The sequence below is a fragment of the Nothobranchius furzeri genome, chromosome 10 (genome assembly GCF_043380555.1).
Source record: "Nothobranchius furzeri strain GRZ-AD chromosome 10, NfurGRZ-RIMD1, whole genome shotgun sequence".
In the NCBI taxonomy this organism is placed as follows: domain Eukaryota; kingdom Metazoa; phylum Chordata; class Actinopteri; order Cyprinodontiformes; family Nothobranchiidae; genus Nothobranchius; species Nothobranchius furzeri.
This window is the reverse complement of record NC_091750.1, coordinates 65,918,713-65,939,714: the sequence shown is the minus strand read 5'-3', so window position 1 is coordinate 65,939,714 and position 21,002 is coordinate 65,918,713. Positions and strand designations below refer to the sequence as shown.

Here is a 21,002-nt window from a genome sequence, read left to right as displayed (position 1 = left end):
GCGAGTAATAATGACTGAAAGTGATCAACACCCCCGACTGGGTCCTCAGAGGAGACATTTACGAGTCCTGGCGGGGCCTGAGAGCCGTTTGGACATCTCAGAGAGGTGGAGAACGTCCGACAGGCGAATAGTGACCCCGTTGTCTTGCCCCCGCCCTCCCCGATCAGCCTGTCTTCTGAGGCGTATGTCAGAGGAGCCAGCGGAGCGGATGACTGCAGTGTCTGAGAAAACAGGCTCACAGAGACCTGACACACGGCACGCCTCGCCGACTCGTTCTCATGCATCCTTAGGTTGTTATTCACGTTTCTCACCATGGCCGTGATCTCGTCGAATGACTGCAGGTAGCCCACGATCTTGGACTTGTGAGCCGGCTCGACGCGGGCGAAGCAGCGCGCCCGTTTCACCGCGTCTCTCTGCACCTCCGGCTGCAGGTCATCGAACTCGCGGCCCGTGTAGGCCTTTCCAGTCACGTCTTCCTCCTCGCCAAAGATGCCTATGCGTCTGCAGATGGCCACGGCCGTACCTTTGTTGTCTCCTGTGATCATGATGACTCGAATGCCTGCCTCGTTGCAGAGCTTCACCGAGCCAATCACCTCCTTCCTGGGAGGGTCGAGCATCCCCACGCAGCCCACAAAGGTGAGGCCCCTCTGAAAGGACAGAGAATAATCAGAGGGCAGAGCTTCAGCCGTCCTGCTGACAGCAGAACACTCGAGTGTCCTACCTCATACTCCACAAACTTGGTGCAGTTTTCCAGGTCCATGTCTTCTTTACGAGGCGGAGCATCATGAGTGGCCAGTGCAAGGCAGCGCAGGGTGTCCTTCCCAGTCCCCCACTCCCTGATTTTACACATCAGCTGCTCGCGTAGGGCGGGTGTCATGGCGATCTTCTCCATTCCCACACGCAGGTGCTGACACCTCTCGATCACACTCTCAGGAGCGCCCTGTCGGCACAAAAAAATAGCCAAGATCCAAAAATTGAGCTACAATTTTGAAATTTGATCTCAGGGATTAAAAAAGCAGTAGACAAGAGTTTATGATTAAATATCAACAAAAAAAAGTGTCATTAAAATGTCAACGCTGCTGTATGTGAAATACTCTTACCCAGGGTATCTGCAGGTTTAAGGGAGCCGAATTTAAGACTTTTTAAGACCTTTTTAAGGCCACTTTGACCAAATTTAAACTATTTTTTTAATTAAATTTAAGCTATAATTTCCAGCTATCATTAAACTTGCACTTCCCCATGGCGCAAGCTACCACTAGCTTAACCAGCTAATGTGCTCATCTAAAAATAGCCCCCTTTCACAACCAACTGAATGTGTACGGTTCCGCTTACGCCAACATCATACAAAAAAATGCTGAACACTAACTAGAAATTCTTGTTCATTGGGTCTTTGGTAATTTAAGACCTTTGGAAACTGTATTTAAGGATTATTTGTCATTTTTAAGGATTTTTAAGGCCTTAAATTTAGAAAAGCAAATTTAAAACTTTTTAAGACTTTTTAAGGACCCGCAGATACCCTGTCTTACCTCATCCTTTCTTTGGAGAATCATGAGATCAGATTAACTCAACTGTTAAAATTTTAAATGATTTGAAAACCTCTGATAGGAGAAAAATGAAATCACCTTAACAAACATCTTGCTCCGGGAGCCCGGTTTGACCGGAGTGCAGTAGACGGACATGGACTTTCTGTCACGAGAAAACTCCAGAGTGAACTCCTTCTTCATCAGCTGCCTGATCACCTGATGCGTGAAAAAAATGGAAACGGGGGAAAGCGAAGGATCGATTTGAACCTCTGATTTGAGCAGCTGCACTTTACATGTTTGTATAGAAAGACTTGGAGGAAAAAAAGCTTAATACCCAATAAAACCTGCTGTTTTGCTCCTTAATAACACTATTTAAGCTTTTTCTACCAGCAGGGGGCCCTTCTGGTTCAGACTGTGCTGATGAGAGTGGGAGAGGTGGATGCAGCAGCAGGACTGATTAACTCTGTCAGGGGGGCTTCAAACCCCTGAGCCTCTTTATCAGAGAACAGCTGATCAACAGACACTTTAACTTTAAAATACGTCCGAGTTGGAGCACACACCGGGTCGTTGTGTTCCCCGCCCACAGGCAGGCCACAGTGCGATACGACAAGCGGAGTAATTACAGTCTCACTGGCGTGTTTATGCTGGGAGCGGCAGCGCGGATACAGACACAGCTGTGGGAGCAAACAGTGTGGATTTCTCAATGAACAAAGAGGAGTAATAATCGCATCTCCATGGGGCAAGACAAACAAGTCTGATCAAATATTTACAGAAAACCAACATCACTGTTTTTAGAGCGGTCAGACTGACAATAAACGGTTAAAACATGAGGGCGTACTTATCGTCCCGCACGGCCAAAACACACCTGCTGATGGGGCTGATTCATTAGCATGCTGGTTCACTTCTACTTTTTAAAGCAACACTAAAGAGTTTTTAATGGTGTGGGACACTCATTTATTCAGTACATTTGCAATGATCTCTAGTAGGAATGAACACCTTGTAAGTCATACTCAGGGGAGAAAAAGCCCAGATATCGGGAAGCAGAACTCAGCTGGAGGAGAAAGAAGCTTCAGACGGTCTTATCTCGCCTCGGATTGGCTAACAGCAACACACCTCTACCACTGACTTTGCACTGCAACGTTGATGCTTGATCTCCATAGATAATACAAAACAGAAAGAGTTCTGCTATGTGGTGGAGTTGCTAACGGTTAGCTTCAACTAGTAGAGGCAGTCTCTATGGTTTCCTGGATGCTAAACCAATAACAGCCTTCCCTATCGTGAGTCAGGATGGGTGAGTTCATGAATGTTAAGTGACAGTGTGATGTCACACTGTCAGGCATTTTGGATCCTGAAGTTCCACCGTCTACTTTATCAACCAGTGCAGGAGATAGGTGTAGGAGATGGTTTCATGATCAGCCTGGGTGAAAAAATCGGAGTGACCGATTATAATCAGTGAGCCACACCTTTAACGCTTTAAGCTACTGCTTTCAAACTGGTGTTAGTGGTTCTTGTGCCAGAAACCCGAGCCGCTTTACACTGGACATCACTCTGTTGCCCTCTTCTGACTAGAAACTGCACTTAACAGTTTTGTGGTTCAGGTCGGAACACTAGCTGAAGGTCTCTACCGGCTTTACGGAATTGGCGGTTTAGCTGTGCTGGTAGCTCATATAAAGACTAGCAGTTAGCTTTTTCAGTTCACCGATCATCGAGGAAAAGCACAAAAAAAAAGAGGAAGTTTGCTTTTCTGTTGGCATCATGGTCGAACCTGGATGTAAAAGTAAGAGTAATGTATTTGGAGGTGAAGTAAAGAGCTAAAACCAGAGTGAGCATCGGCGCAGCCAACACTCTTGAGGGAGCTAAAGGAGGCTACAAAATAACAGACTGATGGTGACCTGGCTTTGTTGCTACTGGACTTGTAAGTAACAATATTTTTAGTCCAACAGTGTGGATCTTTTTTACTTTGTGGTTTATTTAGTATTGGTTGGGGTTTTTTTTAGCATTAGCTCATGCTAGCGTTAGCTCGTTGTTAGAGCTAGCAACAGCAGGCAGGGTTGTTTATGACAGTTGTAATTCTACTTTTCAGCCAGGAGGCTCAGTACTGTCAACAGTAGTAATATTAACAGTAATCAATGACTAATAACAATAATCAATAATATTTTTATTTATTTTACCATCTTATTTTTATGCGCTTATTTCTAGTTGAGTTAAAATACGAAGATTAAAAGAAGCTCTGAAAGCAGGAACTGGTCTGGAGCATGGAGGTGTGTGTTAACATGATGCCCAGGAGCAACATCAGCTACTGTTGGTGGCCCTCTCTCTGGGAAGGGTTAAAGGTCACTTGAACATCATTTGTGCATCATCTGAAGGATTTTTCCACAGTTTTAAATAAAGTTGTGCTTACCAAGTTGCAGGCTCCCGCCCGCTCCACCTTAGTGAGTCCCGACAGGTCTGTTTTAAAGACGTTCATCTTTTCCACCAGGGTGGTGAGAGCCGTCTCTGTGGCCTCACCAACCTTCTCATAGACTCCTTTAGCCTGTAAAAGAGAACCCAGCCGTCCTTTATTTGACTTCATGTCAATTTCCCTCTGGGATTAATAAAGTATTGATTGACTGATGTGCATTTTCATGCCAAACTTCATTAATGACTGTGAGAATGGTTGAATTTAACACCACAGAAACATGCAGACACTCATTTGTGAACAAAATGGTTTGAAATGAACATTTTGCACGAAATGCCAAACTGATCAGCCACAGATGGCAACAAAACGCCTCGTTTCTTTCTTCTAACTCATGATTTAGCACACTTATCTTAGACCTTTTTTTAAATGTGACCAACTGGTGGGAAAGCAGCTATTTGTGAAAACTGAAATCTTGGGAGGATACGTGGAAGCTGAGAATCGCTTTATTCTTGGCCTCTCTGCTCAGCGTGGTTACCATGATAGCATGGCGACGGCAAAAAAGGTGTCGAATCAGAGCGAGGACAATGCACCAGAGTACAATTAACTCGGCTGAAGGACAGAAGGCCTCCAGTGCTGTGCTTGTGTGTCCATACAGATGAAGAATCTGCTAAAACAGAAACCGAAGGTGTGTGACGGACCTCGTTGTAGTCGAGGGACGAGTCGTTGCACATGGAGCACACAGTGGCTAACTCCACGAGTCCATCAAAGTCTCCACACTGGACTGGTTTGTTGCCTTTGAGTCTGAAAGGACAGTAGACACACATAAAGAGTCAATCACAACAGTAAAACTCAAGGGAAAACACTCCACACACAAACACGGCGTTCCGGTGAAATCCTGGGAGTTGGGAAGGTATTTTGGTTACTTTGTAGTGCACAGTTGGTTGTACAGTAGAGTAGTAAACAGAGCAGGTGCATGTGTGCACCGCTTATCCTGACTGCATGACAACTGCGGATCTGTTCCCTGTAGAGACTGTTGTTAGCAAAGCTCCCACACACAAACCCACACTGTGCTGTTATGAAACTGACAGGGACACGTAGAGTCAGGATGCTGTGCTCACTAAAAGGTGAAATAAACAACGACCCACTAAAATCCTGCTGCTTATTGGACAGCCTACCTGCACACCTACACAAACACACACCTCATCACCGATGTTTTTTATCAAAAGCGAGGGAAAAGGTTCGCATCTAAAACTCAAAAAAGTGCAGCTGACTGTCTGGAGGTGGTGATTGATGCTGATAACTCCTACTTTAGCAAAGCAGAACCTGTTTTTACTAAAACACGCGAGTCTGCAGACTTGCAAGGGAGCTATTAAAGTGGACAGACGTCACGCCTTTCCTAAAAGAAGTAGCAGAATTGTGCAACTCACATTTGTCCCTCAGGGGCATAGGTAGAACCTGTTATTGAGAACTCGTGCAGAGTGCAGCCGGACTCTTCCACTTTGTCTGCAACAAACATCTGTGAGAGGAGGAGAGAGCAAACACAGGTGGAGCAGAAGAGTTAGTTAATCAGTCAGAACGGAGCTGCAGCTGCTTTTCAAAGGTTAAAAGAGTCAGAGGATTCGGCACAGACAGTTTACCGGTCTGGAAAATTCTGTAACCGGATGTTTCCAACCATCTTTTACTATTCTGACCCTCATCTGCACCAAACTGAGACATAACTTCCTTTTACAGGTTGTAAGAAAAATATTTTTTGCACATTTCGTCTTTTAAAAATACCAAAACAATGTTTTTACTGCAAAACTCGTGTGTTAAATCTAAAATGTTAAATTTCTTGGTTAGACTCTATAAACATCACTAAAGGCTTAATAAGGAAAATATTAACAACTTTAACTTGTATTAATCACCTTAAGTGCATTAATGGTGTCAGGAAGTAAGTTTTTAATCACTGATCCACATTAGATGAAAAATGCAAATGAAAAGACTTGTCAGGTGAATTTGTCAAAAAGCTTCTTCAGAAATGCTCAGAAAGTGAGTTTTTTTCCCTGTCCTATTATTTCCAAGAATGTACACAAAAAGCTTTTTTTTCCGTTTAAATAAGCTACAATTTTCAGAGGCCTAAAGGTCAGAAAACTCATTATTATTCAAGATATTCGGACAACTCCCCTCTGATTGGCTAACAGCAACACAACTCTTCCGCTGCCTCAGTTTGCTTTGCAACGGTGATGTTTTACCTCCACAAATAACTCAAGCCTAAAGGAATTCTGCTACACTGTGGGATTGCTAATGCCAACTGTTAGCTTCTACTAGTATAGATGTGCTCTGCTTTCTCCAGGATGCTAAATCAACAGCCTTCCTCATCACGACCTAAGATGGGCGAGTCCGTGAGTAAAAGCAGAAAGAGCTTTAACATTGATCTCAGTGAGGCCCTGTCCACACGTAGCCGGGGATCTGCCAAAACGTAGATATTTTTCTATGTTTTGGCCTGTCATCCACATGAAAACGGAGTTTTTTCACACGAAAACAGATCTTTTTAAAAACTCCGGCCAAAGTGAAGATCTGCGTTTTCTCCGTTTTGGGTGTCTGCGTGTGGACAGACAAAACCGGAGTTTTAAGGTCCGCAACGTCACTTTCCGCGACAAAAAAATGCTGACATCACGTGTGCGACCTGTGTTTACACTAGCCGACAGCATGGATGCCCTCAGAGCTGCGCTCGCTTTATCAATTGTCCAAGCGCTTTTTGCTTGTTTGTTTTTGCAAGCGGAATTACTGCTCCTTGCGGAAGACCACAAACAAAGGACGAGGTTAAGAACGGGGGAAGTACTGCCGCCTACAGGTCTGGCATGTCCTTAACAACGTATTTATCCGGGTACGTGTGGACGGAGTTTTTTTTTTTTAACGAGGTGGTGTGGATGCAAGTTTTTGGAGGGGCGGATATTCGTTTTTTTTTTTTTAAACTGCTACGTGTGGACTAGGCCTAAGTTAGAAACTTGACCATGTTTCATATTTGACAGCACTCTGCAGCCCTCTACTGACCAAAAACCACACTAGATAGTTTTGTGGAGCGGGTAGGTGCCCTATACGGGGAGCTCTTAACCTGTATAACTGCTGTTAGTGCTAGCGGTTAGAATTTTCAGTTTGCCAATCGTCGATAAAAAGCACAAGAAGAGTTTGTTTGTTTTTTTGGTGCACATCAAATTCAAATTCAAGGATACTTTATTAATCCCAGGGGGAAATTAAGAGTTTCAGTACACACAATTCTGAGAGCAGACATACACACATAAGCAAAGACACATGACAAGAATTGGTGACTGTGGTCATTCGCAACCCGAGTCGCACTACCTTAATAGAGATAAGAGAGTCTTACATGAGGATTGAGTCAGGTGGAGGAAAAAAGGCACTTCAGAGTTACCCTCCACAGGGAGGGCAGCTTTGCTATGCAAAAAACACCTCAGACAGAAAAGCAGACAGACTTCAGACATCACACAACATAAGTGGCCACTAGGTGGGGAGGTAGGGTTGGGGACTATCCTCGCATCAATGCATGCAGCCACGACAAGCGGCCGGGAGGGGGGGGGGGGGGGGGGCATAGGATTTAGAGAGCACAGTGACTCCTGGAATGAATCGGCGGCCTTCTCCGGTCGCAGTCTCGCCCAGGCTGGGATAGGGAGACAGCGTTGTCATGGTGACGGCAGCATTCCACATTTCTTCTGAGGAGGGAGTATTTGCTTCAGCCTCACAGGCTCAAGGGCACCAGATTCAGATAAGAAATTGTTTTGGGGCCAGACAGAGATAATTTCCAGTCTGTCTTAAAGTTCTGTTGGTCCTCAACCCCTCTGAATCTAATAATGGCGTAGTTAATCTATCCCAATCCGCGGTGACCTGTCAGCTCTATCCTTGATGGCATCAACCTTCTGTGCCAGAGTCTGAATCTCAGCCAAAGTTCCAAGATTACGACTCATCTTGACAATTATATGAGTTTTTTACATGTTGGAGCCTGTAAGAAAAAGGGAGTAGTGTCGTTGAGGGTGAAGCAAAGAGCTAAACCTAGAGTGACCTGTGATGGTGACCTGGCTTTGTCGCTACTTGACTTGTCAGTAATAATATTTTTTGTCCAACATCGTGCATCTTTTTACTTTGTGGTTTATTTTAGTATTAGCTGGCTCATGTTAGCACTAGCTCATTGTTAGCGCTAGCTACAGCAGGGTTGTTTATGACAGTTGTAATTCCACTTACAACCAGTGAGTTACTTTAATGTAACAGATCTGTGCGGCTTTTTCAAATCCGAACATTTAGGTGTAGAAGACTTACTGTTCTGCATGAGTGGCCGAGCGCATTTCAAAAAGAACAAGTATTATACGTTTCTCAGTTAATTTCACCTTTAAGTGTAAAAAAAAAAAACCCCGAATCCCAGGAACATCCGGCTGATTCTGAACCAGAGACGCTCCTGGATTGAATTTATTCATGTATGTTCTTTTTAAACATCTCTGAACATCTAAGCACCCTGAGAGTTACAGTGATGCTGACACTGCCCAACTTGAAGCAGACAAGCCCTAAAAAATTACAAAACAGGAAAAGAATGAGTGAGAGAAGAAGATGGAGCTCAAGTCCCAGAGCTGTCAAAAGACCTCAGCCTTGTTGGCAAATCTTTTCCATGAAACCAAAACCCCCAGGAGACACAATTCACATTGTTCTGGTAATACAAATGAAAACAAAACAAGAAGGTAGCACAGCAACAGAATGCATCCACAAAGCTCGAGAATTTCATGCAGTTTACATAAAAATCTAACATTATATTGCTGCTTTTTACAAGTTTTATTAATCCACATCAATATTTTCCAGTAACCAAGCTACTACATAAAATAGTCTGATAAAAACACAGCTATAAATAACTAAATCTTCATTTAACACTGATGTTTTCTTTCTTAATTTTTTAAATTTCCTAGTCATGTTGAGCAGATTTGGAAAATCCAGCCTGAAATTCCAAGAAAATGTGAGGATTTTGTTCAATTGTGAGCGAATCACCCAAATACAGATGAGAGAACCAGTCGGTCTAGTCTACGTTCCTCAAATCTTGCTACGAAGGAACCTTTTACTGGACCTTGTTGTCGTGAGAATAAACGTATTCACTGATGATCTGACAGAAAACACGGACTTTATTAAGATAACACATAATGAGAATAAACAGATACACCCGTCAGTCAGATTAGTGACAAATTTACTCAGAGAGTTTCTTGGTTTGGTTCTTGGTCCTGAAACTATAAGCAAAGCAAACACAGGTGTGGCCAGATCCACCAAGACAGGTTTTAAAAAGCAGCCTGAAACACAGGCAGTTAGTGCAGCTATTTAGTGCCTTGGTTTAAGTCTCGTCCGTCTGGTAGATTCCAATGTGTAAATGATGTTCTAAATCTTTGCGAGACTGAAACGTGATGTTCCTCATGGCGCTGTTGTCGGCCCTTTTCAGGCGGGCAACATTTAATGCCAAGTAGTCTCTATAAAGCTCTCATTCACTTACATTTTAATACATTTTCTATGAATTAATGCCTAATGAGTCATTTCCTGGGGGGAAAAAAGCTCTGACGCTCCCGTTTCAGGGGGTAGAAATTAGTCAGAGAAGTAGCGGACAGAAAACTATGGGAATAGGTCTTACACATTAATATTCATGACGTGATGGCTAAAAGTGATGCAGCTCTTCTGCTGCTTTTGTTAGCAGAACCTGGAATACAGTACACAACATTTTCCTGGGGAAAACATTTAACATTGATGCGTTATCTCCACAATTAGCACAAGGCCAAATGTTGTGGAGTTGCTAACAGTTATCTCCTGCTAGCTGAGATGTTCCCTGCTGTTTCTTGGATGCTAAATCGACACAGCCTTCCTCATCATGAGCCAAGAAGTTTGAGTCCATGTATTATAATTGGATTAGGGTTAGTTACTTTACAGTGTGACGTAGATCTGAGGAGCTTTTCAACTCCGAGTGTTTACCCGTCTATTTTCTATCAGCGGCTAAAACAGGAAACAGGTGTAGAAGACTATTTTCGTGATCAAAGCGACTAATCATGTTTCAAAAATAACAAGTGAAAAACGGTTTCTCAGTGAACTTGCTCTTTAACAGTGAGCCAATTGACCACTTATTAAAGTGAAATCAAGTAGAAAAATAAAAATCCCCCAAATGTGTTTTTGTGAGACTCGATATTAAGCTGAGCATCGGTATGAAACTGAAAAATTCAGAAAGTGACATTTTCATAAAAATAATATTAACAACCCAGAAGATTTCACAACACAAAAAAACCTGAAACTTCACAAATAATTTAAAACGTCTATATTCAGTTTTCCCTCACTCCCTGAGTCACTCGGGTTTCCACGGAAACTAGGCCCAGTGCTTTTTTTCTCCTCATTTCCTCTGAGGTTATGTAGGGAAGTGTGGTGAGTAAGCTTACCCTGTGTGTGAAAGGGAAAACACGGCATCTGGATGCAGAGGGAATTCCCTGGAAATCCTAACGGGGACACCCCAGGGGTCAAGCCGGTGCCAGCAGCACCAATGAGGTCAGCAAAATAATAAAAATATAGAATAAACTAATCCAAATACTATATGAACTTAAAAGAATCATAAAATAAATGCCTGATTTATCCTTGTTGGAAAGTAGAATATGTGCATTCCCTTATCTAAAAGCCCCACAAGCCAGTGAGTTACGGTAAAATAAGAAAGTCAATGTTTACTAAAGCGAGCCTGTGTTCATTCTTTTTGTTTTGTTTCTGGTTTTCAGGGCTGTGGTGCGATCACGCCTCCACGCTCCTCCTGCTGACGGGAACTCCCCGCTGCAACGCAGTCCCAGACGCTCCTCTTCAGGAGGAAAGAAAGGGCGAGCGCCAAGATTCACCTCTGACTCCAGCTTTTAACTTCAAACTTGGATTTTTACCACCATTCTCAAAGATATTTACATAATTTACTTTCATCCTGTGGTGTAGGGAGATATTTTAGCACTCAGAGGACTCTGCCGTACGGAAGAAGATCAGAGCACTGAAAAGAAAAAAGAAAAGAAAAGGAATTCTGACTTTTTGACTTCTGAGAAAAAGTCTTTCTTTTCAGTGACCCTGATCCTTTTCTGTATAACAGAAAAAACTCTCAGCGACTGAAAAGCCCAATTTCAGCTCAATTCTAATCTTTTTGTAAATGATTGTTTGTTTTGGATTATTTTAACTTTGAAAACTCATTTTAGTTCATTGATCTTTGTTCCTGTGTTGAATGAGTTACTTGTAATTTGTAATGTTTCTATGTATTTTGCTGTTGTTGTTTTTTTACTTAGTTTCTTTGTTGTTTGACTATTATTGTAATAAGTTCCTTGAAAGGAGCTTATAAATAAAATGCATTATTACTATTATTATTAATATTATTATTACTCGTTTAATCTGGTTTCATATTCAGGTATAGATTGTAGCGAGGACTGTTCTCCTCAAACAAAGAAGCAGAGGACATTATCCGTGTTCGAATGCGGTTTGGATGGTTTTGGTTCTGCCCGATCCGCATCGGCGGCCACCGAGTCACTGAGGTGAGCGATGAGCTGCAGGACGAGATGTCGGTCGGGACTGAGGTGTGTGCAGAGACCATAACAGGAGCAAAGACAAACAGCAGTGCTGACATTTACCCTGTGCTTAGAGGGAAGTCGTTTACAATGAAACACACACACACACACACACACACACACACACACACACACACACACACACACACACACACACACACACACACACAGAGACAAAAACAAAGGTGAGGTTATGAGTGACTTATGAATATCTGTGGATGAGATCTTTCCGTGTTTGTTGTCTGATGTGATTAAATGTGACTAAATATTAAAAGCCACCCACAGAACAGCTCAGGACTTGATACGTTTAAGCCCATTCGTTCAGCCAATCTGACATTTTAGCAGCCGTCACTGTGTGAAAACTGATTGGCGGACTTTAAAGTGTTTTAGTGGTCTGACCGCCAGCTTGTATTATTCCACCGGCAGCCATCACAAACCTGGCCAGTGGAGATAAACGTTACAACAACGAAAGGATTTTCCAAACTTTAGGTGCCACGCACCTGCAAAGAAGAGGATTTATGGCGGTTGCTAGCATTAAAGGTGGAGATGTTTAAGGATGACTCACTCTGCAGACGGACATTTGGTTGGTGGTGAGGGTGCCCGTCTTGTCGGAGCAGATGACTGACGTGCAGCCCAGCGTCTCCACCGACGGCAGGCTGCGGACGATGGCGTTCTTTTTGGCCATGCGGCGCGTGCCGAGGGCCAAGCAGGTGGTGATGACGGCCGGAAGGCCCTCGGGGATGGCGGCCACGGCCAGGGCCACGGCGATTTTAAAGTAATAGATGGCCCCTCTGACCCAGGAGCCTCCATGGACTGGATCTCCGAAGTGGCCGATGTTAATGACCCAGACGGCTACGCAGACCAGGGAGATGACCTTGGAGAGCTGCTGGCCGAACTCGTCCAGTTTCTGCTGCAGCGGCGTCTTCTCCTGCTCCGTGGACGCCATCTGATTACGGATCTTGCCGATCTCTGTGTTGATGCCAGTAGCGACAACGACGCCTATGGCGCGACCTGCAGCAATGTTGGTGCCCTGAGGAGAGCAGGATTTGAAAAAAACAACAAATAAAAGGAGCTAAACATGCCGTCTATGAAGACATGAATCTAGATGAGGGAGTCGTGTGTGTGTGTGTGTGTGGGGGGGGGGGGGGGGGGCAACTCACAGAAAACAGCATGTTCTTCTTGTCCTGGTTGACAGCTCTGGGATCAGGAACCGGATCAGTGTGTTTGATGACGGAAACCGACTCCCCTGAGATCAGATTAGCTCAGAGTTCATACCATTAAACAAACACCACAATAACTATAAAAGTATATAAACACACACACACACACCTGTAAGGATGGACTGGTCCACTCGCAGGGTGGTGGACTTTATGGAGGTCACTCTGATGTCAGCGGGGACTTTGTCACCAACTAAGAAAAGAATTTAAAACGAACAGTCAGAATTTTTCCTTTTTCTGTCTCGCTTGCTTTAATATGTAGAGTCCACGCGTACGATTCAGGGACGACGTGCCATGACGTGAATTTGAAGAGATGAAGGTAAAGGAACGCCACGGACAGATTCCTCACTCTTTCAGGAAAAGTTGTTTCCTTTTTTGTCACTCGGGAACCGTCGGCTTCTGTTTGTGAAACAAAATTCCCTCTAACTCATGTGCTCGCTGAAGAGCAAGGCCGTTTTTTTCTGCAGGCAGAAATGTTCTGATCATCTATGGGCCCAGCCCAGACTCAGGCTTGCAGCACAGGTGAACAACAGCTCAATAAATCCTTGGTGGAGACACGTCTCTGTCTCAATCGATCATTTTCCTTCTCCGGTTCCCAAATGCAACAAGTCCTCAGACATAAACTACAAATAAAGCCTTTTATGTTCTCGATGGCTTATTAAACTCAAACTTTATGCCAGAAGCCTCAACTGTCACTTCCTCTCTTTAGAGTTTGATGATGAACATTTACCGAAGAAGAGAGCAGAATGGTCGATGCAGTCTGTGATCGAGGCAGACGGGATATTCCGAGCATCTTCCTCAGCTTCTAGAGCTTTGTCAGTGATATAAATGACTCCACTCTTTTGATTTTACGTAATCAAATCTACAGCAAATCCTGGAGTTGTTGCAGATTTGCTAACATTCACTTTTCTAGGCTGCTTCTAGATCTTATTTTGACATTTTCTGGCAGGGATCGGGATGAAAAGAGGAGAGAACTGAGTGAAGCTTGCGAACCTCTGCTTTCCTTTCTCTGTTTTCTTCTTGACATGCATTATGGGATGTGTGTGCGAGAGTGGGAGTGTGTGCTGTGTTTGTGTAAGAGATGGCCGGGGGCTGCAGGTTCGCTGTAGTGGGACTGACAGAGGGCAGGAAAGAGAGGGGAGCGCTATTCAACACGCCTCCTACTTCTCCTCCAGCGTCGACCTCCTACAGACGCCATTTAATAAGAGAATTATTTTATGCTAATGAAGCTTTAAAGATGCAAAGAAATGAGATAACCTTCATTAAAAACATGGATAAAGAGGCTTGTTCCTCTAAAGAATGAGGTTGGCTGTTTCCAAATAAAATCTTGCAGAACAGAGGAGTGGAGATCCTTCTTCACGTGCAGGAGAGGCGTGACTTTTCACACGGAACGGCTCCAGCAAGGTTTCCTTCCTCCTGACCGCCGTGTTTAAAAGGCAGAGGAAAGTTCCAGAGGAGGTGCGAGGTGTCTGCCTCAGCAGAGCTGGAAACTTGAGTAAATATATTTATGTTCTCTCTGGTGCTCCATGGCGTTCTTCTCTGACACATTACTCTGCCACTTCCAAGCACCAGAAAAACCGGCGGCTAATCTGAAGCATGGGAAGTAGAAGGACGAAAGGAAAACGTACTTTCAGTGTCGCCGTATCCCAACATGCTTCATTCTGAGGGGCTGTGCTGACAGACCCACGACATCCATCCGTTTTCATCCACTTATCCAGAGTCGGGTCATCGGGGCAGCAGCCTAAGCAGAGAGGTCCAGACTTTTCTCTCCCTAGCCACTTGGCCCAGTTCCTCCAGGGGAATACCAAGGCGTTCCCTGGCCAGCTGAGAGAGCTCCAGCGTGTCCTGGGTCTTCCTTTAAGTCTTCTCCCAGTTGGATGTGCCTGGAAAACCTCACCAGGGAGGCGTCCAGGAGGCATTCTAGCTAGATGCCCGAGCCACCTCAACTGGCTCCTCTCGATGTGGAGGAGCAGCGGGTCTACTCCGAGCCCCTCCCAGATGACCAAGCTTCTCACCCTATCTCTAAGGGAGAGCCCAGCCACCCTGCAGGGAACGACCATTTTGGCCGCTTGTTTCCACAAGCTCGTTCTTTCGGTTTCTACCCAAGGCTCGTTACCATAGATGGAACATAGATCGACCGGTAAATCGAGAGCTTTGCCATCCATGACATGCACTTTTAAGAGAGAGGAGTGCTTTACTGAACCAGCTTTAGCTATTTACGGCTGTTAGAAGTTGCTCAGCAACAGCTAACGTGGACGGGCACAGCACGTGCGACAACATCGTGGCTCTACAAACTGCATCATACAAACTTATTGAACCTGCCCAAAAATGTAGTCATTAAATGAAGCTAAAATGTTAACGAAAATATGCAAATGTGAAGTTGTAAGCTAAATTCTAAGAAAAAATAAACCTTTCTCGCTTATTTGGTTTGGAAAAATCTCTTTTGGCTTTGATTTAAACCTTTTTTTTTCTACTTGCAATGCAGAATCAGAAGGGGTTAATTGCCATATGTGTGAGAAATCACAACACTAGGAAATCGCTGCGGCACAATTACACTTCATTATTACTTAAGTGTGTTTCGCACGCTGATCCTTATTTCACAGTAAAATAATAAAAATTTACATTTTTGAGCATCAGTCCCCATCAAACCTGAAGATAATAGATCAAATAATATCAAACATTTAAATGTTTATTTATATTTTTACACTCTAAATTGATCGATTTTTCTATAAGAGCTGCTGCTGATCAAATCTTTACTTTGAGGTAACTTTGAAACTGTAAACACCTTTTGAACTTCTCTGCTGCTGTGGAGATGAGCCAAACGGAGCAGGTGCTGTTGTCATGGAGACGCCACTGGTGTTGATTGTGACGGTGGCAGTAGTGTCTGTGATTTCTAAATGTGTGGCCTTTGTGTGACGAAAACACAGATTCTAACGAGCCCACATCCCAAAGTTTACGTGAACTAGGTTAGCGGGGAGATTCGGTGCCGTGCTCCGACGCTTCACTGGCTCTCTGTTGCCTCCGTGCTGAGATTATGAATGAATGCTGAAATCTCTAACACACACACAAGTCATGCTGGTACTGGTGCCACCTACTTGTGTGTATGTGTGTGTGTGTGTGGGGGGGGGGGGGGCATAAAAAACTTTCAGCAGTGTCCAGGTGGTAAGACTGAGAGTATGGAAAGGGAGTCAGGAAAGCTGTGGAAAATTCAACCGAGCCTTGAAAACAGGCAGCTAACACTACCTCTCTCTTTCTTTCTCTCTCTCTCACACACACACACACACACACTTATGTAATACAGTTTGAGATATTCAAATAGTCTTTCCAGCCTCATGGACGGAAGGGAAATGTTGAGCGAGTGTGTTGGTAGTAATGGGAGCATACAGGCAGCCAGGTGACACAGAGAGCGCCAGGCGGAGGTCGGCGAAGCCCAAATCGGTTTCAAGGAGTGACGGAAACTGTTTAACGAGATGCAGCCTCTGCTAACCTGCCACTTCCACAATGTCCCCAGGGACGATGTCTCTGGCTTTAATCCTTTGGACGGCCTTGCGGTTCATGCGATACACCTTCCCCATCTCCGGCTCGTATTCTTTCAGAGCCTCAATGGCGTTCTCGGCATTCCGCTCCTGCGTGGAGAGAAAGATGTTGACAATACTTTATGGGGGAAAACAAACTAAACACAACTGCTACAAATTTCTCTGAATTTTTACAAAGTATTTGTATTAAAAACATTTGTGCATCCCACCTGCCAGACTCCAATAACTGCATTGGCGATGAGGATTAGGAGAATAACAATAGGCTCTACAAAGGCGGTGGTTGTCTCCTCGCCCTCTTCAAACAGTGCCAACACCTACAAAATATACAACACAGCACTTTTGCTAGGATGTTACATTTCAAGTCCCATGGTCACTCAAGCACTGCCTAGTGATAGAGCGTCTGCCCTAGCACCGGAAGATCGAGGTTCAAATCCCGGTTGGGTCAAAGCAAAGACTTTAACAATGGGACCCAACACCTTTCTGCTTGACACTCAGCTTAAAGTGGTTGGACTGGGGGGTTAAACCACCAAATAGTTCCCAAGTGCTGCCACAGCTGCAGCTCACCGCTCCCCCGTGGGGATGGGTCGAATACGGAGATGACTAATGGGACTTTAAGTTAACTTTATTCCAAGACAGCTGACTGAATAACACTGAAAAAATATTAGTTCAAATTTAAAATTTAAAGATTAGTAACAGGTTACACACATATATATGCCTTTAGAAAACAAATTAGCAACCATGTAGCTACCATACATTAGCATACAACTAGCTAGCATACATTAGTATTTATTTTAGGGCTGGGACTTGATTAAAAATTTTAATCCAATTAATTACAGGCTTTGTAATTAATTAATCTCAATTAATCGCATTTTAATCGTTCAGGAAGATGTGCTCTCTAAGTAAAACTTTTAATTAAAATTATGAGACAGAGAATTAAACATTAGACATGGTTATTACTGTAAACTAAAGCTTTTAATAAAAAATGCATTTTAATTATTCAAATGTCACTGTGTGATATGAAACAAGACCCAAATCAACTAAAATGTATAATTACAAATAGAAAACACCTGCAAAGGTTCCTGAGCCTTTAAATAGTCTCTGTCTAGTTGAATGACTGAAATAAATTTGAATTTGCACCAGATTATTTTTTCCAGTTTCACTTGTTTGTATAATTGGGAGTTTTTATTAGCATTTCTACTCATAATGTAGTAAAAACACATAAATAATAATCCTTCAAAATGACAGTAAAACAGGCACAAATATGATCTAGGAACTTTTAACACCAGAGCAGGCATGACATATTCTGAGAATGATCAGGAACACTAACTGATTCCAGTTGGATGACTGGAGGATGATGGGAAGATACAAGATCATGGAGAGGAAATAACGATCTGACGAACAGGTGAGCGGACCTTCCTTACATGGGAAGTTCTGCTGTCACGTTAAGAAGGGGATGCTACAGACCCGCAGATTCACGCCTGCAGCAGTGAATCTGGTGTGATCTCCAGCCTGATCACAACTTCCTCGTTCCTCGCTGCCCCTGATGCACTTAAGCATCCGCCCCTTAGCTGGTGACAGCTTCAACACACCTCGCTGCTTAATGATAGTAATGCATGGGATGTTTAGACACGTTGTTTGTGATTGTTTACGGAGTAGTGAGAACACGGAGCGCGGAGCGTTCTCCCAGCGGCAGCCAGGTGCCTCTCGTTTGTCTGACTACTTTCATAAACTACTGTTAGGGCACAGAATTATTCTGTCTGGTGCTTTCAGCGCTGCACAGATGTTACGTAAATGTTAAAAATAAAGCTTACCGCAACTTTTGTAAAGTTTCCGGTGCCACCGGGCAGCCGCAGCAGAGACGTTCTCTGAAAAATGTCCGCGACACGGACTCCGTTGTTGTCTGGAAGTGTTTCTTTCCAAGGTAAGAAAAGAGGCGGACGTGTTTCCTAAATCCTGCATCAGTCCAAGCAAGGCAACTTCTTTCTGTTTTTATTCCGTTTTAGTAGCCATTAGCACTGTGCATTGTTGTGTGCGTCAGTGATATTCAGTCTACCAGGAAATCGTGCAATGACAAAGGTTCCGCCGTGCTTGAAATGCAAGCTGCGATTAAATGTGTTAATTTTTTATTAACGCGTTATTTTTTTCTAATTAATTAATCGTAATTAACACGTTAAAGTCCCGGCCCTAATTTATTTATATTACATAAATTAGCATACAAGTTGCTAACATACACTAGCATTGATTAGCATCAACTTAGCTAGTAGCATATTTATAGATTTCACCCCTTTAGCATACGTTTTGCAAATACTCATTAGTGAAAATGTAACCATTTTAATATTTAGCTGGTTTATTAAAAGGTTTGCTTTGAGTTTGCTTTGAATATTAGCTCCAATATTAAACAGTAAAAACGTTTTTATTTAGTTTTCAGACGATGTTCAAAATTATTGACCAAGCAGGTCAGGAATCACTGAGTTAATTAAACCTTGCATAGGAGAACTACTGCAGCAAAACAGAGCTCTAACAGGGTTACTGGCTCCCTTTATCGGTCGTGTTGGGGTGAAAGTTCAACAGTTCGTTTCTGATGAGTGAGGGAAATAAGAGTTCAGTGATGAGATCACAGAAACAGAAGAGCAATGCCTTTGCCTGTTTACTCAAGGATAATAATGTCTTATGACAGGGTCAGGGCAGCATAACTACTTCTATGTCTTGTGATAGAATAACAGTTCCCTAGGTCAGAGGTCAAAAGTCAAAATGTCCTCACTGGTACATTTCCACAGAGCTTTGACAGCATAAGCTTGAGTATTCAAATTTCCATTTTAAAGTACTGATGAGATATCCGAGGTAGCACTTCTAATCCGAACATGGTAATTATAAAAATGTACATGTATGTGATTTTGTTAGTTCATGTTAACATTGGCAAACATACAACTACTATTTAACAGTCTTCCTTAAACTGGAGGGTTTTTTAGCCTACGTTACATCTACTCACGGCAGGGATGAGGTTCTGCCTTAATGGGAGGAGTTTAAGTATCTCGGGGTCTTGTTCACGGGTGAGGGAAAGATCATTAGATCGATAGGCGGATTGGTGCTGCGTCTGCAGTGATGCGGGCGTTCTACTGATCTGTCGTGGTGAAGAGAGAGCTGAGTCGGAAGGCAAGCTCTCGAGTTACCGGTCGATCTACGCTCCCCCCATTTGGTCACAAGCTTTGGGTAGTGACCAAATGAATGAGATCACGGATACAAGCGGACGAAATGAGTTTTCTCTCCGCAGGGTTGCTGGGCTCTCCCTTAGAGATGGGTTGAGAAGCTCGGTCGCCCGGGAGGAGCTCGGAATAGACCCGCTGCTACTCCATATGAGAGAAACCAGTTGGGGTGGCTCAGGCATCTAGTTAGGATGCCTCCTAGACGGCTCGCTGGTGAGGTTTTCTGGCCACGTCCAACTGGGAAGACACCTAAAGGAAGACCCAGGATACTCCGAAGGGACCACGTCTCTCAGCTGACCTGGGAACGCCTTGGCATTCCCCGGGAGGAGCTGGCCCAAGTAGCTGGGGAGAGGGAAGTCTTGGCCTCTCTGCTCAGGCTGCTGCCCCCGTGACCAGACTCTGGATAAGCGGATGAAAAGGGATGGATACACCATAACCATTCATTTAGTTAACTTTGAAAAAGCTATTTAATTAATTCAAATTTTTTCTGCTAAATTCATTAACTTTAGCTCTGAACGACGTGAAGATTCAAACTTCAAACTTAGGTAACCCCTAATGGCAGCAAAAATATTTCACCTTATTTTGTGAAACACAAGAAAATGTATTGTTGGTGAGATTTAACTCTCTCTCTTTAAAGCTGAATAATACAAAGTGGGTAAAGATATTCAGAAGTAAGAAGCTGACTTCACACCTATAGGCTTCCATAACCGATATGAAGCTGCGCCGGCATCGTAAAGGCGGATGAAGTGAATATCTTTTACGACGATCTGATGGGGCCTGTCCAGTGGCAGCAGATATTCTCTCTGCAGATTATCGAGTGCAGGAGAGCACGTCACGGCAGCCTGAGCACGGTCGATAGCTCATCATTCCCCCTCATTTGGGACGGTAAATCTCCCGTCAGACCGAGCCGAGATCAGAGGGCAACAGTGGCGGTCGTCTCAGCACAGATGACACTTGGAACGATCAGCACGAAGCCAGAGAGCAGCTGGAGTGCCACACTCCTCCTTTCCCACCAAAAATGACTGCAAATGGAGTGCAAAGTAGTTCTGTTTTACTCCTAGAGGGTGACATTTGTTGAGGAATATTAATGTTTGCTTTTGGAAATCAGAAATGAAATTTAGCTTTGCTTAAAGACATAAAACTCTTACGCTCAACGTGCATAAATGAATATGGAGATGAGTCTCAGGAATATAAAGGAACAAATGTATTTCTTAACATCAAATTGAATGAAAATCATTGTTCAGACTTCTTCCTTAACCCTTTTCAACCTACAATAGTAGTTGGAGGCTATGTGGCTTTCTGGGAGGTTCTGGCCCTGTTGTGACTCATTTTGTGGCATTAATGTAAAAGTAAATGAATTCTGCTGCCTCACCTCTTTTTGCCTTGATGTTTAGAGATAAACTCCACTGTAGCATCATGCAAAAGAGACAGGAGAGTCTAATCATTTCAATTTGAATTTATTCAAATAGCAAACCAAACGAGTCCTGGTTTAGGGCTTAAATTTACCTCAGCTTCACTCATCTCCCGCCGCTCCCACATCGCAAT

The 21,002-nt window shown here is 43.6% G+C and overlaps 1 protein-coding gene across 2 annotated transcripts in view; it reads right to left on the bottom strand.

Annotated features, from left to right (window-relative positions):
- Nucleotides 1-21,002, bottom strand: part of atp2a3 (ATPase sarcoplasmic/endoplasmic reticulum Ca2+ transporting 3) — a 39,767-nt gene that overhangs the window by 7,741 nt on the left and 11,024 nt on the right. For both annotated transcript variants that reach the window (XM_015961763.3, XM_015961762.3), the window contains exons 4-14: nt 16,464-16,568; nt 16,206-16,344; nt 12,831-12,911; nt 12,662-12,747; nt 12,067-12,531; nt 5,349-5,437; nt 4,620-4,722; nt 3,925-4,056; nt 1,623-1,739; nt 722-940; nt 312-647 (exon numbers count right to left, since the gene is read on the bottom strand). In XM_015961763.3, the coding sequence (XP_015817249.3) occupies nt 312-647; nt 722-940; nt 1,623-1,739; nt 3,925-4,056; nt 4,620-4,722; nt 5,349-5,437; nt 12,067-12,531; nt 12,662-12,747; nt 12,831-12,911; nt 16,206-16,344; nt 16,464-16,568 (1,872 nt within the window). The remainder of the gene's footprint in view (nt 1-311; nt 648-721; nt 941-1,622; nt 1,740-3,924; nt 4,057-4,619; nt 4,723-5,348; nt 5,438-12,066; nt 12,532-12,661; nt 12,748-12,830; nt 12,912-16,205; nt 16,345-16,463; nt 16,569-21,002) is intronic.